The 23289-nt window shown below is 43.2% G+C and overlaps 1 protein-coding gene across 1 annotated transcript in view; it reads left to right on the top strand.

Annotated features, from left to right (window-relative positions):
* Positions 1–222: 222 nt before the first annotated feature.
* Positions 223–23289, top strand: part of cracr2aa (calcium release activated channel regulator 2Aa) — a gene marked incomplete at its 5' end in the record, with an annotated part of 31863 nt that continues 8796 nt past the window's right edge. Inside the window, 13 exons of the mRNA XM_084335215.1 lie at positions 223–444; positions 3590–3701; positions 3852–4029; positions 6954–7100; positions 8075–8165; positions 9094–9189; positions 11629–11816; positions 15924–15995; positions 17725–17770; positions 18362–18450; positions 18844–19216; positions 20808–20940; positions 22476–22557. Coding sequence (XP_084191341.1) covers positions 223–444; positions 3590–3701; positions 3852–4029; positions 6954–7100; positions 8075–8165; positions 9094–9189; positions 11629–11816; positions 15924–15995; positions 17725–17770; positions 18362–18450; positions 18844–19216; positions 20808–20940; positions 22476–22557 — 1829 coding nt within the window. The remainder of the gene's footprint in view (positions 445–3589; positions 3702–3851; positions 4030–6953; positions 7101–8074; positions 8166–9093; positions 9190–11628; positions 11817–15923; positions 15996–17724; positions 17771–18361; positions 18451–18843; positions 19217–20807; positions 20941–22475; positions 22558–23289) is intronic.

Below are 23289 nucleotides of genomic sequence, written 5' to 3' on the forward strand. Positions count from 1 at the left end.
CAGACCGGAGCTCTTTTCTCACCTCCTCCCATCTCTCCTAGGCTCCATCGACTAATTAAAGAGACGGTTGCTAAGAGATGACAAGCAGTGACATCGCCGAAAGTCTCTGATGTGCAGCGGCAGTGAAGCTCCACTTATCTTGGCTCTCTCTCCACTCCTCTATGTATACCTGGCTGATGCAAAAGACCAGTGGGTAGACAGACACACACACACACACATGCCATGGCAGAGTCCAGAGCTACCGGTGCCACCACCACCACCACAGGGACCAGAAGTTTAGGACAAAGACAGGGGAGGGCGGAGGACCCTGGTGGACACGGGGACGACGTCAGGCAGTGTGGGCACGGGGACAGAGGCCACCACACCGTCCTGGAGAAGACCCACGAGTTCTTCCAGATCTGTGACATTGAAAACAAGGGCTTCATCAATCGCCGTGACATGCAGGTGAGACGGGGGGACGCTGGGGGATCATCGCCATAGCGTTGTAACTTATCTATATCGGATACATGGCCTGGGTGAATACTTGATTCTGATTGGCTTAAGAGGTGTTGATTCATTTCAGACAGGCGTGTTTTGTCGTCTTATCACAGTTCTAAATTAAAATTTACATCATAATGAATGCGTTATGTGTTTGCAGGTGAAGCACAGATTGATTGTTGTTAATATGTACCATCATCAGAACCACAGTCATGCTCGCTCGCTAAATACATTACAGAATACATGGCGTTTGGCTCTGTGCTCGCTCACACAAAGAATACTAAAACAACATGTCTAGAATAATATAATAAGGTCATAATATAAAAGAAATACAAGTGGAAGTATATACAATGATATGTTATATGTTTGTTATATTCGAAAATGATTTCCTGTAATTAGATCAGTCACAATGAGTCAATGACTGTTTCATTAGTGGAAATGACCACAAACATAAAGTTTTAAAACGTATGTGAAGAGAATGTTCAGTTTCCATATCAGTCAATCACTGTGTGTGTGGCTTCACCCCCAGCCTACAGACAACAGACAATGAGCACCTCATGTCTATATAACGGTAGCTAACACCCAGAGTCCCCCCCCCCCCCCCTTTCAGTTTGAACATCTGCTCATTCAGTCAGGCCCCCCTCTGTCTCTGAGTACAAACATCTGCTCATTCAGTCGGGTCGGCCATAGAATACAAGGGTCCGCTTGTCCTCTTTAAGGATGCTGCTGAGTAGAACACGGCTACGTGCTTTCAATTCAGCGCGGCATGAGAGGAAGCCACAACCACGCTGACCGTGCACATGAGAGAGACAAACACACACACACTGAGAGACACACACACACACACACACACACACACACACACACACACACACACACACACACACACACACACACACACACACACACACACACACACACACACACACACACACACACACACACACACACACACACACACACACACACACACACACACACACACATACACACACACACACACACTAACTAAGAGACACACACACACACACACACACACACACACACACACACACACACACACACACACACACACACACACACACACACACACTGAGAGACACACAACTACACACCCACACACACAAACACGCACACACACACACACACACACACACACACACACGCACACACACACACACACACTGAGAGACACACACCTACACACGCACACACACACGCACACAGTGAGAGAGAGAGAGACACACACACACACTCACACACACACACACACACACACACACACACACGCACACACTGAGAGACACACACACTCTGAGATATACACATATATACACACACACACACTGAGACACACACACACACACACCCATGAAGAGAGACACACTTTGTCGCACCGCTCTCACTTTCGCATTATTGTGCAGATTTCACCTCTCGCCTCTCAGATATTCATCCCCGTTGTTGTGGATGTCCCTTTGATGCAGCACTCGTGTGCGGCGCCCACGCTCTGCATGAGGATCTCTTAATACATAGCCGGCTTTCATCCAGTGTTCACGATAATGGCAGGACGGTAACCCTCCTCCTTCTGTAGCAGAGGTCGCTATGTTGACGTGCTGCGCAAAGGCGTGATCGTAAATCATCTGATTTGCTATTAATTAGAGGCTAATATGCCTCTAAGCAAGCGCCACTACTTTCACAGTAGCTCTACTTTCACAGCAGCCGAAGCGCACGCACAAGAGCGAAAAGATCCTCTCTGATGAGACAAGAGGGCATAGTGGGCGTTCAACGAGGATATCATTAAGCCGGTCCTGTTCTGCAGATAAATATAATAGAGGCCTGTAGCGACTCATAGAGCCACATGGCAAAGCTTTAGAACAAACCTTTACACAGCATCTTTCAATACGTGTCTGGATACATTTTCTATAGGCTGGACGAGATGGTTCGTGTCAATATTTCCTAAATCGATGATGCTCACAGCTCGACAGTAGGGGGGCGGCGGGTCAACAGTGGCTCAGGAGGTAGAGCGGCCGTCTGGTAATAGGAAGGTTCGATTACGGTTTCTCTTAGCAGCATTTTTTATGTGTCCTTGAGCAAGACACTTTAACCCCTAACTGCTCACCTTGTCCGGTCGCCTCCGCCGTCGGTAACGGCGGCAATTCACGTTGGTGTGTGAATGTGTGAGCGAGTCGTGTGAATATGAGGCATGAGTTGTAAAGCGCTTTGGATAAAAGCACTGTATAAATGCAGTCCAGGTCTGCCCCGGTCTGGACACAGACCTGCGCTTAACACAGGGATGTGTTCTGCCGAGATAACTGAGAATTTACAAGGAGTGAACAGCCGATTGTCTTAAAAAGAGATGCTCTACTTTCCTCTGGCATCGCCTTGGATACTGTCTGTGTGGGCTCAGTTAACTGTTGGAACAGTGCAAACAATGACATAATAGGCCAGGAGCTTCCCAGCTTACTGAGGTGTGGTATTGTTGTTGCTATCGGGTTTGTTTCCCTGCTGGGCTCTACACTCTCATCCCTCTATTCCTCCCCCTGGCCAGGTTTCAAAACCAAAGATTATGAACACGATAATGATTTATATATCTTTTCCCAACCCCCTGGTTGAGAATACACTGGTTTAGATGACAGATAGGGGGGAGATGAGAGAGCCAGTGAAGAGAACCGACGATAGCACTTTAAACGTCGATACACTGTAAGAAACGTAATTGTTTTCAAATGTTTTATTCTGTATTATTATTATTAGAGCAGTATTATTATTTTTCTTCCCACAGGTAATGTATGATTATCTCTTTCAATACTCCCAGTACTCACAAGTCCCAGCAACAGTTGCTATATAGTACAGTTGTTGATGGTGATGATGATGATGGTGATGATGACGACGATGATGGTGATGATGGTGATGATGATGATGGTGATGATGATGATGATGATGATGGTGATGATGGTGATGATGATGATGATGATGATGATGGTGATGATGATGATGGTGATGATGATGATGATGATGATGATGATGATGATGATGATGATGATGATGATGATGATGATGAAGATACATTGGTCTCACCTGTGACATCTGTGTGGTGTTGTGTCCTGCTCTACAGAGGCTTAATGGAGAGCTGCCGCTCAGCGCGGACGAGCTGGAGAACGTATTCGACACCCTGGATGCCGACGGCAACGGGTACCTGACGCTGGACGAGTTCTCCTCTGGCTTCAGTACGTTATCGGCTGTTTGAAAGCAAACATTGTGTCCATTTTGTATTATATCATAGATCATGTTATTTCAGGTCACTTTGCTGTCGTTCTGGTACCTAACATCCCATAGCCTTGTCAAGTCAAGTCAAATGTTTCTTTATTTTTTTACAGGTGAGTTCTTGTTTGGCCGGAAGATTTCAGTAGAGGAGGGGGCAATGGTGGATAAGAGCCCGCCAGAGGCCCTCTACCAGAGCCAATGGGAGGAGAGGCTGACGGGCAGCCATGATGAGGAAGAGGAGCACTTCTGCATGCTCATGGAGAGCCTGGGAGCCGGACATGTCTTCGAAGAGTGAGTTTTGTGTTCGTGTGTATGTGTGTATGTGTGTATGTATGTATGTATGTATGTATGTATGTATGTATGTATGTATGTATGTATGTATGTATGTATGTATGTATGTATGTATGTATGTATGTATGTATGTATGTATGTATGTATGTATGTATGTATGTATGTATGTATGTATGTATGTATGCATGCATGCATGCATGTATGTATGTATGTATGTATGTATGTATGTATGTATGTATGTATGTGTGTGTGTGTGTGTATGTATGTATGTATGTATGTATGTGTGTATGTGTGTATGTGTGTATGTATGTATGTATGTATGTATGTATGTATGTATGTATGTATGTATGTAAGCAGACCGAGCTGTATCTACACTTTCTGGTCGCTAAAGGGGAACACCACCCAAATTCAGAATTCCAATATGTTATTACCATGGCCTTGGAAAGTTTGATCAATATTTTGTGAACACAAGCTACTCTAAGTCAGAAACCTAAGCCAGAGATGTAAGACTCATATTTGTGATGTCATCAGGTATAAAGCCTGGAAGCTCCTCCGTTGGCATTGAATCAGAGAGTGATTTTGCGGACCCACAGAATGTTTGTTTACTTTCTTTTATACTCGGTTAAGAGCTTTATTCTATAGTAATGTTCTCAGATCTGAAACAGAAAATATATCAGTATACTCTCAGAACATCTCCCTGGGTGTCATCTTTACCATCTTCCCCAATTCATTGTCTTTGGAGCAGCTTCAGACTCATGCTGTATACCTGATGACATCAGACGCTTGAGTTGTAGCACTCTAATCTATGGATTTGGGATTGTTCATGTTCACTTCTGGACTGTCTATGACCATAATTTATAGGAATAACATGTATGCATTCTTAACCCTTTCACTACCACACTACAGACGGTTAACCTTCTGCAGTGTGGTAGTGAAAGGGTTAACCCTTTGTCGCATGGTAGTGAACGGGTTAACCTTCTGTATTGTCACAGTGAAAAGGGTTAACCCTTTGGTAGTGTGGTAGTGAAAGGGTTACATCGGGTGTAGTTCCCTGTTAATTCAGGGGTTTTTAGTTTCTCTGTAATGATGTACTGACCGCCTCGCTTTGATATTACAATCGGCTAGTTTCAACATTCTCTCTGGGAGCACGTCTGGAACCTCTCGGGTCGGAGAGGAAACTGCTGCCACCTGCCTGAAAACCGTCAGGCGCAGAAAGCGCTAATCTGACTCGAGTCCCGCCTGAACCAACCTTGAATAAATCATTAAAGCCGGCGTTTGGCTTCTCTTTGAGGTGTTTTAGGCTGACTAGCCATTAGTAACCCGAGTTGCAGCCTCTTTCAACCGCTGTCGTTGGAGGAGAGCGAAGGCAGAGCTGGACGGCGTCCAAGGCATGACTACACTCACCTTTAGCAAATAGCCGGGGCTCAATAAAAGTAAACAGTGGCAGAGGAGGAGGAGGAGGAGGAGGAGGAGGAGGAGGAGGAGGAGGAGGAGGAGGAGGAGGGGGAGGTGGGGGGTGTAACGGTACATCCTATTGACTTCCGTCTGTCTTGGTGGTTGTGATTAGAGAGGAACGCTGACTATTCATATCAGATCACATTGTACAGAAACGTAAAGGGACGTGGGGACATTAAAGGGACAAGAATATAGATACCAATTTCCTCTCTGTGTGTTCAGTAGAAAGATATCCGGCTACAAGCTAGCCCAGCTTAGCACAAATTAATGGAGGCGGATACGGACCAGCTAGCCTAGCTGTTGGCCAAAAACACCTCTCCTGGAGTGTTAAGCTTGGCTAGTGGTCCGTAGCCGCTTTCCATTCATTTGTGCTAAGCTAGGTTATCTTGCAGCCAGATAGCTTTCTTTCTTTCTTTTCTTTCTTTCTTTCTTTCTTTCTTTCTTTCTTTCTTTCTTTCTTTCTTTCTTTCTTTCTTTCTTTCTTTCTTTCTTTCTTTCTTTCTTTCTTTCTTTCTTTCTTTCTTTCTTTCTTTCTTTCTTTCTTTCTTTCTTTCTTTCTTTCTTTCTCATTCTTCATGGGCCTAGCTTTAGTCCTGCCCCCCCCCCTGTCATCAAATGACAACAGAGTATTACTCTTCCCATCATGCCGAAGTCCGCTGTTTGTAATGTCCTTGTCTTGTCCAGTACTGCGATCTGGAGACCTTGATACAGATACAAGCTTTCATTGAGGCTGTCGCAACAAAAGTGTATCAGGGTTTTTATCCTATTTTTAACGGAGCATTTTCCAAGGCCAGGAACATTGTGACCAAATGTCTTTTAAAGCATCTTGGCCATCAGACAATCACTACATAGCGTGGTCACCTACATTTAACTCTCAAAGTAGGGTGCAGGGGCTCCCAGCAAAATGGAGAATGTTTTTTTTAAATTTCACTAGAATCTTCTTCACTAGTAGTTTAGTGAGAGAATGTATACAAATTACAATTAGCTCTCTCCACCTACATATGATTACATATTACATATTAAAGCTGTGATACAATATTTAGCTAGCACAGCATCGTGTTACCTATTAAATCTGTGATATTATGTAGATAGTGTAACGGTGGACTGTGTATAGTGAAGTGGCTGTGGACGTTAAGCGGTACTGCAAGTAAACTCACTCCCTAGAGAGGTATCCAGACCCATTAACAAGAGGTGAGTTCACCTCTTGGTATAGTGGTCCGTGATGACGCCCGCGGCGCGGGAGACCGGGGTTCAACTCCCACTCGTGGCATGTCAAATAAGACCGGTTACTAGCATAGTGAGGCATTACATATTAAAGCCAGGAACCAGCAAGCTGTGTTACACCTGAGCGGTTTAATTCGGAAACACGTAAAATTGAGGAAATTAAAACACAACCATAAGGGTGCTTCATGATCATGATTTTGTTGGTAAGACTAAACTTAGTTTCACCTGCTCCTCCCTTTCAATAGTCCTGGGGAGGTGCGCAGTCTGTGGGCCCAGCTTCGCCGGGATGAGCCACACCTCCTGTCCAACTTTGAGGAGTTCCTGGCCAGGGTGACTTCCCAGATTAAAGAGGCCAACCAGGAGAAGAGGGAGATGGAGAGCGCCCTCAAAAGGTCAGTATGGGAAGCACCTCATAGACCTGCAATGTCACTCACTCACTCACTCACTCACTGTTAGCCACTCTGCCCCTAGTGGTAGTTCATAAGCTTGTCACTTTGATCCAAGTTTAGAGCATGTTTAAATATTTGTAAGATTCAATAAATTACTTTAGATGAAGAGGTGTTTCCTACGTGTTGTAGGACACGATCATGGGACCCTGGCACTCTTATCAATCTACTGATTATGTTGCTGCTCTGTCAGTGAAATATAATCTTCTGTTCCTAACGCATACACACACACCATGCAGAATGTACACAGACACAGCCGAGAATGATATAATCGAGCTTGTGCTGAGTGTTCTATGATTCTCCAATCGCTTTTCCAATAAAGCATATTTGGTTTGCTCTCTCTGTGGGTGTCCAGGGATTAGCAGAACCACTCTCCCAGCTCTGCGTAGAGCCACAGTGTTGAGTGTTTGCTTAACTAAAGCCCGGTCGGTAATGAGATGTGAAGAGGTTTAACAATGAATGCACATCCAGCAGTTCCATGAAGAACTGTATTCATTTGGTTGTGTCATACTAACAGTTTTTATCTGCATGCCTTTGTGCTCTTCCAGTTATTCATCTGAAAGACATGTTGTGCACTTACCTGTAGTAAAGGGTTCAGTTACCGACTGTCCCGTTAAAACGGTGTTCCTTGTAAACTCACAGCAAACACGAAAGAAAAAAAGAAAGATGTATTGTATTACGGACGTAAACATGGGGTAGAGATTGTTTTATGTCTTCTAGGGCTGACCTCGACTAGTCGAATAGTCGGCTAATTGATCGAAAGGAGCCGTAGTCGACTGCCAATCTCTCAGTCGAATGAGCATAACTACCAGTCGACTATCGGCAGATTTTGGCCAATCAAAGTCGACTATACAAATCCTTATTCGGGGACCGGTCTAATGTCTTCTGTGTTCATTGTTCCAACATAACCCACCGTGCAGGAAAGCGGCAACACATGACGATGAGATCCAGCGGCTGTACGAAGAGATGGAACAGCAGATAACCAATGAAAAGGACAGGATTCTCCTGCAGGTACAGTTCTAAAGCAGACAGACCTATCAATCACCTCCATTCAACCTTTTGCTTTGTCTGTAATGCTGTCAAACCGCGACCTCTACGCAAAGGTATTGCACTTTATTTAAATGATTTGTTTTGGTCTGATGTGTGGGTTGGAATTTAATAACAGACCTCCAGACCTTTCTCCAGGTGTGGCCAGCCATAGCAACCCCTCCACCCATCCCCACTCAACCCCAACACACACGCACGCACGCACGCGCACACACACACACACACACACACACACACACACACACACACACACACACACACACACACACACACACACACACACACACACACACACACACACACACACACACACACACACACACACACACACACACACACACACACACACACACACACACACACACACACACACACACACACACACACACACGGAAACAAAAAGTGTAAACAAAGTGCAATACCAAGCCGGGACTCTTTTGCCTATAGATGTCGCTGTTTAATAAACATCTATCTCCCCACTCCTCTTGCTTCCCCTCTCGTTTTATTTCTCTCTCTCTTTCCCTCTATACGTCCCTCCCACATTTCTCAGATTCTATTGTGCTATATTTCATTTAGTTTATATCCCATTTAATATTATTCAACCTCTTTATTTACAGTTGTACAGCCCTGGCCTATATTTTATTTTATAATTCTATTATATTCTATTGTGCTCAACTTAGTTCATATTTAATTTTATCTTACTCCACCTCTTTATTGTATTATCTGTCCGCTAATGTTGCACCGAAAACGACCAAAGCAAATTCCTTGTATGTGAAAACTACTTGGCAAATAAAGACCTTTCTGATTCTGATTCTATCTCTCTCCCTCTACTGTACATCCCTCTCTCCTGCCTCTTTTATCTTTTCACCCTCATCCTGTTCCTGTGCTAAAGGACTATGAACGATTCCTGTCTCGCAGTCAGGACATGGAGCTCCAGCTGTCCGGCAAGGAGAAAGAGCTGGAGCAGCTGTTCCAAAAGCAGAGGAGGGTGAGTGAGGGAAGCTCATAGAATAGAATATAAATACTTTTTTCCCGAGGGAAATTTGGCACTACAAATCGCTCACAGTAAACATTTAGGTAGACAAAACAAAGTCACGAATAAGAATATAACAAAAAAATTGCCTAAGAATAAAGAATAAAATAAGCCTAAGAATAAAATAATAATAATAAAATACGGTCCGGGATTCACATTTCCTACTGTATGTTATGTATATACATTCTAATATAAAATATACAGTACAAATATACAGAAATCTACAGTAAGTGTACAGTAAGTGTAATATAATATTGAACAGTGTTGTTTTAAAAGTAAAAGTCCAGGAAGATGGTAACTGTCACCCTGTGCTCAGTGATGCAGTGAGGCACAGTGATGCATTGTAAAGTATGATGGCTGTCGGAATGAAGGACTTCCTGTGCCGTTCAGTGCTACATCTCGGGAGTAAGTCTAACACTGAACGTGCTCCTCCCGTCAGCCAAGTCTGTATAGTGGGTGGGAGGGGTTGTCCCTAGTTGGTCTACTCTAGTTGGTCTCAAAAGTAGCATTGTTGACAGTTATAAACACGAGACAATATCTATAGACAGAGCATTCATATTCGTCCTTCAGATATACCTATTTGCTCCATCGCGTCTGGCAAATTTCGCAGTGCCTCAGTTCGCTTTTTCCCTTTGACTTTGTATGCAGTCGTGCAGCCTCAACATTTGGCTTTGCATTGTATTTGAACATCCTTTAAGAGAGAGGGCAGGCCTGGTGACTGTAGAGACAGGTATCTTCACACTGTGAATTATGCTTGTGGACAGATCTTCATGATCATATACATTTATTAGTAAAACACATGGATCAAAGTACATGGAAGAGAGGTCAAAGGAGCTTGGCTGAAGAGGAGCATGCTCTCATTGTGGCCAGGAGGATACACTGAGGGAGAGCTTGTCTGGGCTTTTTGTGGCCCTTGATGAGGAGTGAGGCTGTAGGGCCCTTGGCCCTCCCAAAGGAGTGATATTTAGACCCATTGTCTTTATCAAACAACAAGATTCTTCCACAACATACTCCTCACCATCATGGGTTCTGAAAGCGCCACACAGAGTCATCGACAGTGATGTCACACTAATTAATTGATTCGCACGGCACCACTTGTCCTTCATTGAGACTCGATTAGGAGGTGTTATTTGAACAGTCTCAATTGATCAATGTCGTGTTTCTTCTTCTACAGTGGCAGTGACAGCTTGTGCCTAGATAGAAATTGATAGATGTTATTAATAGGTAATCTCACAACTTGTAAGTTAAGAGAAATACACTAAAGACTTTGAGGGTAATTACTGATTTCTTGTTTTGTTTCCAGTGTTTAATTTCCTTTCTAAAGACGGACTCAATATTCTCCTGTGCCCAAGTCAATATGTTTATATTTGGTCTTCTCACAGCTCTCTAGCACCTTTAATCACTGTGTCAGCAAATTAATATCGACACATCTCCCCATTTGACCAAGCTGCAGAACAGGCCTTCAGAAGCTGCCTTCACAGAAGCTGGCCACAGCCTTATCAGCGTGCGTCTTGATTAACACACTGTGCGCTATCTGCTCAGGGGTTTGTGGCACATCAGTGACACGTTGGTATATATTTAGAGGCAGACTGCCATCTGAGGGTAGTGTTATCTGCGTGACCTCATATTACCCGACTGTTTTCATAAATGCGCCAGCCTAGTCTGCGTTCACACTGTGTTTTATCCTTTGACTTTGATTTGTGGGTTTATTTTGTTTATTACGGTATGCAGTCATGATGAATTAATGTGCCAAGCGGTATCTTATCGTACAGCACATTGTTACTGTGGCTCTTCGTAATTTCCAATTAAATATTATCAGATTAAACGGAGGAACAGATTGTGATTGTGACTCACGATTGTCCTTCTGTTGGTTGTGTCGTGTGATGTCTTTCCTAATGCTGGCTGGAGCGTTCAGGGACTTAGAGACACCACCTGAACCGTCCTCCTGTATTAGTATTCTGAGGATGTATTCATGCATTTGCCTATAAGACGTGTGCAATACCATAAACACAGCTCATTGGCTATGGTTGTCATTTAATAATAAAGACTTGCTGTTTGATTAAAGTAACCTGTAGTTTGCCTACCAAGATGTCTGTGCTGATGATGTAATGGAATATTACGAATTCCCAAGATTAAGCTATATCTGTGTTACCATATTCTGACTTTGTCTGCAGAGGGGAGGGGAGAGTGGAGAGGAGATGAGAGGAGGGGAGAGTGGAGAGGAGAGGAGGAGAGGAAAGGAGAGGTGGGGAGAGGAGAGGTGTGGAGAGGAGAGGAGGGGAGAAGAGAGGAGAGGAGAAGAAAAGGAAATGAGTGAATCTCAGTTTTGTCCAGTTCTACGCGCCGATTGTCCTTGACACTCGTGTCTTGTGTCTCAACCGTGTCCGTCTCCAGTTAGAGTGTCAATGCAAGGATCTGCACAGCGAGCAGAAAGTGACCAAGGTGGAGAACGTCAAGCTGAAGCAGACCAACGAGGACCTGCAGCAGGAGCTGGAGCACACCAGCCAGGAGCTGCTGCTGGCCCAGGACCAGCTGGGGCTGCTTCAGGGGCAGTCCTCACGCCTGCACGAGGAGAGGGAGATGTGAGTTGGTCTCCAGTCTAGCTTAGAGTCTAGCTTAGAGTCTAGTTTAGGATGACTTCCTTAGAACTCGTAATTCCAATAAGATATCCTTGTAGCGGTAGGGATGGCCCGATAAGTGCTGAATCAGTGCCGATACAGAGTTCTAAACATTCAATGATCGTAATAGAATACGTTTTTCTCCATTAGAGTTCAAATTTGTTTTTATTGGTAAAAAATGCACCGAATCAAGTCACTTTGCTTTGACTTCTGGGATGTAAGACATGTTTCATGGTATTCTTGGTATCGGATTTTAGTATAGGAAATTCTCTATATTCTATTTTAGCCTGGTATCGGGTCGATATCCAACACCAGTACCGGTATCGGTGCATTCCAATTTAGTAGTACAGTCTTTAGCCTTGGGACGAGAACTCTCCTATCCATGGTTTCACAGAGGTGGGGGTGTGTGTTTCTTTTTTTTGTTAGTGAAGTTGGCCAGTCAGCAACGCTGTATCTTGTTATCATTTGTTATGGATCATACATTTTTTTCTCTACTACGGTGTGGAGAGAAAAAATGGGGTGGACTGGAGGGTCTAGGAAGAAAGAGGTGCACTGTCTATGTCGTCCTGGTCCAGTGTGACACTTGAGTCGCTTGTGTCCTCTTCATTCACTATGTCGTCCTGGTCCAGTGTGACACTGTGTGTCGCTTGTGTCCTCTTATTCACTATGTCGTGAATTAGCTTTTCATGCAAAAGAAGATACACTTACTGTTCGGATCATTCAAAACATTTTCTATTTGAATCCCTCCCGAAAGGGTCTGACAGGTACCACACAATGGATGACTCAATGGTTAGTCATTAGTTTGTTTATTTAACCAGACCAGTTGAGATAGTTTATTTCTTTAGATAACTCTCCATAGGTTATAGTTAGGGATGCTCGATATTGGCTTTTTCACCGATACCGATATACCAATATTGTCCAACTCTTAATTTCCGATACCGATATCAACCGATATCACATTTTAATGCCGATATCGGCCGATAATATTGGTAGGCCGATAATATCGGACATCATTTCTATAGAAATGTAAAAAAAAAAAAAAAAAAAAAAATTGGAAAACCGATACAGATATTTTCCGATATCACATTTTAATGCCGATATCGGCCGATAATATCGGTAGGGCGATAATATCGGACATCCCTAGTTATAGTTATAATTCCCACAGATAACTGTCCATAGGTCAAAAACCTCTGAAACAGAACAAAATTAATTAAACATAATATTAATAGTTATCAATACTACTATTGAATATACATACACTATACATTTAATACAATTCATCAAACCTGCATGTCATGTCCCCTTTAACAGTGGGAACTACAATGACTACATTTACCAGAATGCCTGGCAATGTTTACTTCCTCCTCCGCATCTCACACAAGCCATTCAAGCCCCTCGTCTCAGACACGGAGCACACACACACACAACGGGACAAGACAGCAGTTATCATTCGATTGGAGCACACACACGCCAAAGTTCCGCCACATGAATGTCACCGTGACGGACCGGCAAAGCCACAGAGAAACTAGCTCAGCCGTGCACCATCTGCAAAGTTTGCCACAAGCTAGCGGCAAACATTTAAGCACAACATTCATTCATTTAGCCACCATAAAACAGGGACACGTACCCAAAGACTTCAAAATTGCGAGAGTAACCCCCCTGCACAAAAAGGGCAGCAAATTAGACCCAGGCAACTACCGCCCTGTTTCTATTCTTACCTCCATCTCGAAAGTCATGGAACATCTTTTATACGAACAGGTCGAAAAATACCTCACGGAAAATAATCTAATCTTCAAATTCCAATCTGGCTTCAGAACATCCCACTCCAATGACACATGCCTTCTCTATTTGAACGACCACATCAAACAAGAGGTGGACGCGGGCAAATACTGCGGCATGTTCATGCTGGACCTACAAAAGGCTTTCGACACTGTCAATCACTCCATTCTGATTGACAAGCTAAAAGCAATTGGTTTTGATAGTCTATCAGTGAGCTGGATGCAATCCTACCTGGAGGGGAGAGAACAGATGGTGGAGGTAAACGGTACCCTATCCCCCCCCCCTCCCAGTGAGCTGTGGTGTTCCACAAGGAAGCATACTAGGACCGCTACTGTTCCTAATTTATGCAAATGACATGTCGTCAGCTTGTGACTGCAACTTGTTCCTGTTCGTGGACGACTCAGCCCTGCTGGTCTCTGACAAGAACAAGTTACAGGTTGAAAAACCCCTCAGCTCGGAACTAGGCAAAATCTGCACCTGGCTCGCTGATAACAAACTATCATTACACCTGGGTAAAACAGAGTCCATTCTCTTCGGTTCAAATAACAAACTCAGCAAGGCCTTCTCAGTTACAGTGGGTGACAATATTGTCACAAGGAAAGATGAAATTATATACCTAGGTTCCATCCTAGAGGCAAATCTTTCCTGTGACAAAATGGCATCCAATGTAATAAAAAAAGTCAACCAACAAACTAGATTCTTGTACCAGATCTCCTCTCTGGTAAACAAGAATACCCTGAAGACTCTGGCAGGAGCACCCATTCAAGGGTACTACGACTATGCTTGCACCTCGTGGTACCAAAGCACCTCAAAGGCGCTAAAAACAAAATTACAAACATCACAAAACAAACTTGTCAGACTACTGCTTGACCTTACTCCTATAACCCACCTCACCCCTGCCCACTTTGACAACCTAGGATGGCTTAGAGTAGACGACAGAGTACAGCAACTTGCAATGGGCCTGGTCTACAAGATACACTACACGACTAAGGTACCCATGTACATGTCAAAATACTTCCCAAAAGTCAACGAATACCACGACCACAACACCAGAGGGAGCTCCACAAATCATGTTAAACCCAGATTCGGCTCAAACAAGGGACTAAACATGTTTCGCAATTATGCCACATCAATGTGGAACGCCCTACCCACAGCTGTAAAGGAATGTGAATCAATACCCACTTTTAAAACCACTCTCAAGGAGCACCTACGGGAGACTGCAATTCGAAACTGGCCCCTGTAAATGTCCTAACCCAACCCCCTCCAATGTACAGTAAATGTCCTAACCCAGTAATACACAAGACCCTCTTCTTGGAACCAAGTAAGGTTTCGTCGATAATCCAATGTACAGTTACCCCCACCCCACCTACCCATCCCCCCACCCCCCCCCACCCCACCCACCCAACCACCTCCAATGTCATCATCACCAAACCTTTATTTGAATAGGCAGGTTAATTAAGAACAAGTTCTTATTTTCAATAATGTACAGTCCCCCCCCACCCCACCCCACCTACCAAACCCCCCCACCTCCTCCAATGTACAGTTTCTTCGTCAAATGTATATACTCTCTTTTTCTTAAACTCTTTTTGGATCACAAACAGTACTGTATTTGTAAATCTGGTATGTCCTAAATGTATAGATGTAGCAGTACTGTCTATCTGTATGTCATGTAAGTCATATATGTTATGATGAATTGAAAATGGGGGACCCTGATGTAAACAAGACGAAAGTCTTTCTCTGGTCTGCATCCCCTTAACAATTGTGTATATTGAGCTGTACTGTATTGTACCCATTCTGCAATCTGTTATTAATAAAATGTTCAATCAATCAATCAAAACCATCACCAACAACAACCCTGTGCACGTGCAAATATTATCCGCAGGCTGCATCAGCAGCCAGCAGCCAACGATACATTACATTGTGTTTATAGGTGACATAGCCAAGTTAATGAAGTTTCAATCAATTAATCAAGCCTACTCACCAACGGAGCTCTGGTTAGAATGACATCAGCCACGATTTAAAAGGCAGCTGTGCCAACTGCACATGCTCACAAGCACAAACACCTGTTAAATTATTTAGACCCCTTTACATAGATCTGATCCTTACATTAAATAAACCAAAGGTCTTGACACTTACTAAGTTAATTGAATCAGAAGTTAATCCCTGCTAAAATGAATGTTTTATTAAATGCTGAATGATTTACACAGGATTTACACACACACATTCCCTGTACAGTAACGATTAGACATGAGCGATTAGACACAGTAACAGTGTGACGTTCTCCACGTGCAGGGAGATGTACAGGGTGACAGAAGGACTGCAGAGAGAGAGAGCCAGCCTGCTGAAACAGCTCGACCTGCTGAGGTACGTTAGTACAAACGGACAGAACCACACTTTGTGCACATCTCACATGTATGAGATGGACATCTTAACTCATTCTGCGCCAACCATGTAATATTACGTGTTTGCTTGCCAACCGTTGAGCGCCAAACAGGTAATATTACAATTTTTGTTTTTATATTTTTTTATTTTAATATTCTATACACTCTCACGGACCTCTGTGTTATCATTGGAACTCATTCTGAAACCTTGAGAGTGCAATGCCGGCCGAATCCTGCTAGGTGGTATCGCCTACCCTTTGAAACCTTATTTCACACTGTGTGTTACATTTTATATGGTCCGGGCAGAGAATTTGGACCCCGGCAAGTGAAACGCTTCATTTGAGCAACTTGGAACACGTCCAGCACACTTGATGCATATTTTGTGCAATTTCATGTCAGGGACCCGATGGACATCAATACTGGAAATCACGATCAGACAATTGGAATATTCATTTTGGAATAACTCCTAGCAAAGGTAAGGACTATATGACATCAATCCTACTTTGATCCTACAATGATTTCACATCGATCGCAACGATCAACATACGTAGTATTCAAAACGTATGCCGTTGCTGACGATCAGAGCATCACAAAATGACCCCCCCCCCCTTTGATGCCTTCATGATGAAACATAATACCTATTATTATATACCTTTGATTTGGAAATAATATCGTGTCCAGGCGAGCAACGCGATTCGCTAAATGCACACAGCGCTCCATAACTCAGCTTCCAGGAATTAGCCCGGATCACTCTGAAACTATACAATATTCACCACGGGATAAAATGCGAACGTATACATGAAAACATTTATACATATACTCTTTTTTACATATTGGACTACAAATAGTGTCTGTCAAATCAGCCAGCCTATTTTCTCCATAGCTATAATATATAATATATACAATAGATCCGCAAAGATCGTGAAACCTTCTAAACGATGATGATGATGAAACAATGGCCACAGATCATTGACACCCACAGAGTGTCCTGCTGTTATCTTTTTGCTTAAATCTTTGCTTAAATCTTTCACCCAAGGGGATTAATAAAGGAACTCTTGACTTGACTTGACTTGAATAATGAATGTAGGCAGACGAAAACGTGTATGTGACTATTCTTTAGTGAAGGGACACTTTAACAGAAAACATCACTGATAGCCAGCTCAGTACCCTGGGGCGCCCTGGAGAAGATGATATCCTGCCCACAAACCCAGGAGGAGGAACAGATTCAGTTGTTAACGGTCATCTTGACTGCTGTTGACATGGTTGCTGTTGGTTGTGTCTTGTGATGTCTCTCCTAATGCTGGCTGCAGTGTTCAGGGACTTCAGACACCATCTGAACCATCCTCCTGTATTAGTATTCTGATGATGTATTCATGCATTTTCCTACCAAACGTGTGCAATGCCACAAACACAGCTCATTGGCTATGGTTGTCATTTAATAATAACGACTTTCTGTTTGATTACAGTCACCTGTAGTTTGCCTACCAAGATGTCTGTGCTGATGATGTAATGGAATATTATGAATCTTCTGTGTTACCATACTCTGACTTTGTCTGCAGAATTCTTGTATTTTAATTAAGGGAAATTAAGGAATGTCAGTTTTGTCTGGTAATACAGGCTGCTTGTTCTAGTAGTGTATTGTGTCTCGACCGTGTCCATCTTCAGCAAAAATAAATGTAGTTTTCTTGTAATATAAATATTTTCTTTTCCAGGGAGATGAACAAAAATTTACGGGATGAGAGGGACATGTGTTTTCAGGTATGTGTGTTTATCCAGTATATGCCAGCAGAATGCACTCCTCTGCATGCATGCATACCATTTAGAAAAAATATAGAAATGCACAGACCTGAGCCACAATCGATTTGGATCGAACATTAAAGGGACACTTCACCAAAATACAATGTTGATTTATTTTGCACATAATCTCACACACATCCAACAGCTTTGCACACATTAATTTAGTTGGATAGTTATTGAAAATCTATTTGAATATGGCCACCAGTGATGTCATCAGGGACATTTAATCCTTGTGTTGTGTTACTTACAGCTCAGTGAAATGATTAAATAGCAGTATGCATAAGACAAAGTATTGTTATTTTTTCATCTACATAATTTTATGGTATTAACACAGCACAATGATTCATTGTCCCCGATGACATCACTGGTGGCCATATTCAAAATAATCTATTCATTTATCAAACTAAATGAATGTGAGCAAAACAGTTTGGGATTTTTTTTGGATGTGTGTGAGTATGTGCTAAATAAATCAGCATTGTTTTCCATTTTAAATTGTCTTGTGAGTTTGTTTTTCCATAACGGCATGATCATCTTTTTTATTTGATTCCACAGAATCCAGATACTTCCATGAAAACAGTAGCTTGGAACCAGAGGCCACCGGTGAATCACGCGCAGCAGGCAGACAGAACGATCCCCAGAAGGTACTGTAGCAATAAACCAGAGAAAATAACGTTAGTCTCGTGTGTCGCAGGCATATCTACTACGATACGCATCTACAAGAAACACTTCAGGATCCTCTCTTGGTAGAATGGCTTTCCAATGAAAATAACTCATTCTTTGAAATGATAGATGCGTTGGTTAATGATAAAAACAAATAGAAGCATTGGTACCTCAGACTAGGAACCATGTACGTCAGTTTTAAGTTTTCAGAGGAACAATGTTTTCAGACGTTACAGACTTATATGATTCTTCAGTTCAAGGGTTACATTTGTGAGGCATCTTCTGAATTTGAAATTATTTTAAATAAGGACCCGTATAGTGTGTCCTAGTGTCCTATCATACCACTGTCACATACCCCTGCCTCTTTCTTATAGTGGTGAGGACGAGCAGGAGGTGCCCCCCCTCTCTAAGCGGAAGAACGGCTTCTGCCACTCAGCCAGCCTAGAGGAGGAGGCGATAAACGGCATGCCAGCACCCTGCAAAGGGCACCTCCAGAGAATCATCTCCATCGAGGAAGATCCCCTGCCCCAGCTCCTGCATGACAGCCATCAGACCTGCTCCCCTCTCCAGGAGTGGAGCGAGGGAGAGGAAGAGGAGGAGGAGGACAATATAGACTTAGTGATGAGCAATATCTACCCTCCAACCTCGCCCGGCAAGCAGCAGCAGCGCCAAGGCGGTGATGTGGCAGATAGAGACACCCCCACCTCCCCGAGAGGTCAGCCCGTCGGCAAGGAGACCTGCATCAATGTAAGCTTTGGTGCACAGGAATTCACAAGCACACAAGGAGCCCAGCGTGAATGTAAGCGTTGGTACACAGGAATTCACAATCACACAAAGGAATTATAACCTGTACCTGTGTACCTTTTTTATTGTCAAGTAAGCAGTATAGGAAATAAGTTTATGTCAGCTGTCTGTACACAACTGTTTCCTCGAAATGCAGAAAATGTTCCCTCTCTTCTGGAATAGTTTTTCCCTCTTAACCCTAGCGAAGATTGTCTGTTGCAGTTTGTTCCCAAAGCTGTTTTTCCACCCAGGTCAGGGGAGAGATAGGGGTAAACACAGGTGTTGCATTTCTCATGGCAAGGAGGCCAGTATGTGTGTATGGCCTTGGTATAGGCCAGCCCCAGTGGTTCTCACACATTTGCATGTTGACAACCCCCAAAAATGTACAGTATACACATCAGCCACGGGCCCCCATTTTTTCTTGGGGACCCCCATCTGAGGAGATTTTGGTTGTTAATGATTCAGTCAAGGATCCCATAGCTATACTGTAGTGGAGGAGTGGAGACAGTGAACATATACTGTAGTGGAGACAGTGAACCTATACTGTAGTGGAGGAGTGGAGACAGTGAACCTATACTGTAGTGGAGACAGTGAACCTATACTCTAGTGGAGACATTGAACCTATACTCCAGTGGAGACAGTGAACCTATACTCTAGTGGAGACAGTGAACCTATACTCTAGTGGAGACAGTGAACCTATACTCTAGTGGAGACAGTGAACCTATACTGTAGTGGAGGAGTGGAGACAGTGAACCTATACTGTAGTGGAGACAGTGAACCTATACTGAAGTGGAGGAGTGGAGACAGTGAACATACAGTATACTGTAGTGGAGGAGTGGAGACAGTGAACATACAGTATACTGTAGTGGAGGAGTGGAGACAGTGAACATACAGTATACTGTAGTGGAGGAGTGGAGACAGTGAACATACAGTATACTGTAGTGGAGGAGTGGAGACAGTGAACCTATACTGTAGTGGAGGAGTGGAGACAGTGAACATACAGTAAGTATACTGTAGTGGAGGAGTGGAGACAGTGAACATACAGTAAGTATACTGTAGTGGAGGAGTGGAGACAGTGAACCTATGAACCAGACTAGGCACTCACTCACCTCTAGTGAATTAAATAGTGAAATTAAACTCATTCCTCATTCTTCTGGGGACCCCTGAACCCCCCACCCCCCAAGGACTCCCTTAGCCTTTTAATACACTCGGCTACTTAGACTCATTATATCCACACTATGATTATTGTACCGTAAATGAGAGCTATTTTATGCTAATGTTATGTCTATTTTTATGTAAATACTCTGCTCATTTTATGCCCGTCTATAATTATGCCAAATGTTATGCTCATGTTATGCCTATGTCTATTTTATGGCTGCATTACTGCTGTGAAGCACTTTGGGCTGCAATTCTACACATACAGTGTATTATTATGTATAATTTATTATCATTATTATTATAATTTGTATTATTATTATCACTATTACCCCGATGCAGTGAAAGTTAAAATATAAGTTCCTTTCTGACTCTCTTATTGTCCCTCCTGTCTGTCCAGGAAGAGGGTTCCACCTTGCCGCCAGACCGCCTCTTCAAGATCGTCCTGGTCGGCAACTCCAGCGTGGGGAAGACCTCTCTCCTCCGACGGTTCTGCGACGACTGCTTCTACCCAGGCACCTCCGCGACTGTGGGCAAGTACAACACAATTCTACACACACACACACAAACACACACACACACACACACACACACACACACACACACACACACACACACACACACACACACACACACACACACACACACACAAACACACACACACGCACGCACACACACACACGCACGCATGCACGCACACACAAACACACACACATGCACGCACGCACACACACGCACGCACGCACACACGCACACACAAACACACACACACGCACGCACACACAAACACACACACACATGCACACACACACACACACACACACACACACACACACACACACACACACACACACACACACACACACACACACACACACACACACACACACACAGACACAAACACACCCCATATACCACTTCCTGTGAACTACAGGCAGTTAGAGATACATAAACCTCTATGTTGACCTCAAGACTCTTTTTTGGTGAGAGGTCTGTGTCTAGTTGTCTCTACAGGGAGGAAGTGATCAGGCTACATTACTAATGTGATTCCGATCGCCTCAACCTTACCTTTACACTCGAGACGCGGGGGCCGCACCCATAATAAGATCCCTTGAATTAGACTGCAGGGCCGTGCCACAGCAGTGTTTGTGAGTGTCCTACAAGTACGTACTATTTACATTTAGTGAACTGTGACTGCTCACTGTTGCTCCTTGTCTTCCTGTGTGCTGTACTCTGTACTGTGACTCGCCGTGACGTATGGAATGTAATCCTTTGAACCGTGGAGGAGTTGCTGAATGTAGTAATTGATATATACGGTACACTGTATCCTTAGTGTGACCTGTGACCTTTCTGGCGAGACAGCATCACATGAGCTTGTGAAATCACTGTGTTTGTTGATGCCGTCATGCCTCGGAAAGAAATCAGCAATGTGTGTCTTTTTCTGTGTTTATGTTTATGTTTATTTAGGATCCCCATTAGCTTTTGCACTTGACAAAAGCTATTCTTCCTGGGGTCCGGCACACAACGATACAACAATATTCAATACATTACATCATTATCAACATCAATTACATCATCAATTACATCATTATCAATATCACTTAGGATGATATTGTACAAGATATTTATTGGTAAAAAGTATTAAAATAAAATAATTAAAATAAAATAAATAGTGCTTCCTGAGCAGCACTCACTGCCATCAACATAAATACAACTAACAGTCGTATTGGGGGGGGGGGGGGGGGGGGGGGGGGACAAAAATATGTATTGAACAAACATTCTAATTTGCTCATCTAACAGAGATAATTTAGAGGACAAAATGTAATGATATTTGTTTTTGATGTTTGTATTTATATAGAGAATTGGACACAAACAAAAGACCCCAGTAAAATGGAACATAATGGAACACATTTTAAAATAATTCCATTTAGCCTTTGAAGTTATTATTTCATGTTTCACTCAGGAATAACATTTCCGTCCTTTCATTTCTTTATTTAGTTCAGCCCTGTGTGCGACTGACATGACATGACGTCCATCTGATGAGATGTTTTTTGTCCATTCAAATCAGGCATAGATTACAGTGTGAAGACAATCACTGTGGACAACAGCCAGGTGGCGCTGCAGATGTGGGATACGGCAGGACAAGAGAGGTGAGATGTAAACGCTTAACACAGGGCCAGGAGAGCCACGTCTTGATATATGAATATACTGTAAGTAATTCATTGTTATAGACTGTAAAGGTGCTATAGATGCTGGGAAGGGGGGGGGGGGGTAAATGTATCCATGTTCCTGTTTTATGTATATCCACGCTTCAAACACTCTGCACCGAACACAAATACCACCAACCTGGCCTGGTTGTGTGGCAATAAAAGTATCTTGTATCTTGTAGATAACATTTGTATATAGACTAATCATTATAAAATAAAATTGTTTTATAATACATCCACAGAGCTTTTAGAAAGGTGCAGGGAAGAAAATATTGCTTCCCCCCCCAAAACATTTTTATTTATGAATTTATAATAAAAGAAAATGGAGGTGGGTCCGAAATGAATGTTGTTATTTACATGTCATGTATCCCCTCCCTACTTCCCATTTCCCCACATGGGATGCACCTGATTGGATAAACGTGCTGCTAGTTGAGAGGTTCCTGTTTCTATGCTCCTGTTTTTAAAAATGGCGGCTTTCTCACTCATTGATTGATTGATTGAAAACTTTATTAACAGATTGCAGAATGGGTACAATAAAGTACGGCTCAATACACACACTTTGGACGCCGGAGCGATATGCATGATGTGTGGTTAATAGGCCAGCGTTCTAAAGTATAGGAATACGTGGCGGTGTTTGCAGGGCTATAACTATATTCTATATTATAGCTATGGATA

Source organism: Notolepis coatsorum (assembly GCF_963971535.1).
Source record: "Notolepis coatsorum genome assembly, chromosome: 18".
NCBI classification, from domain to species: domain Eukaryota; kingdom Metazoa; phylum Chordata; class Actinopteri; order Aulopiformes; family Paralepididae; genus Notolepis; species Notolepis coatsorum.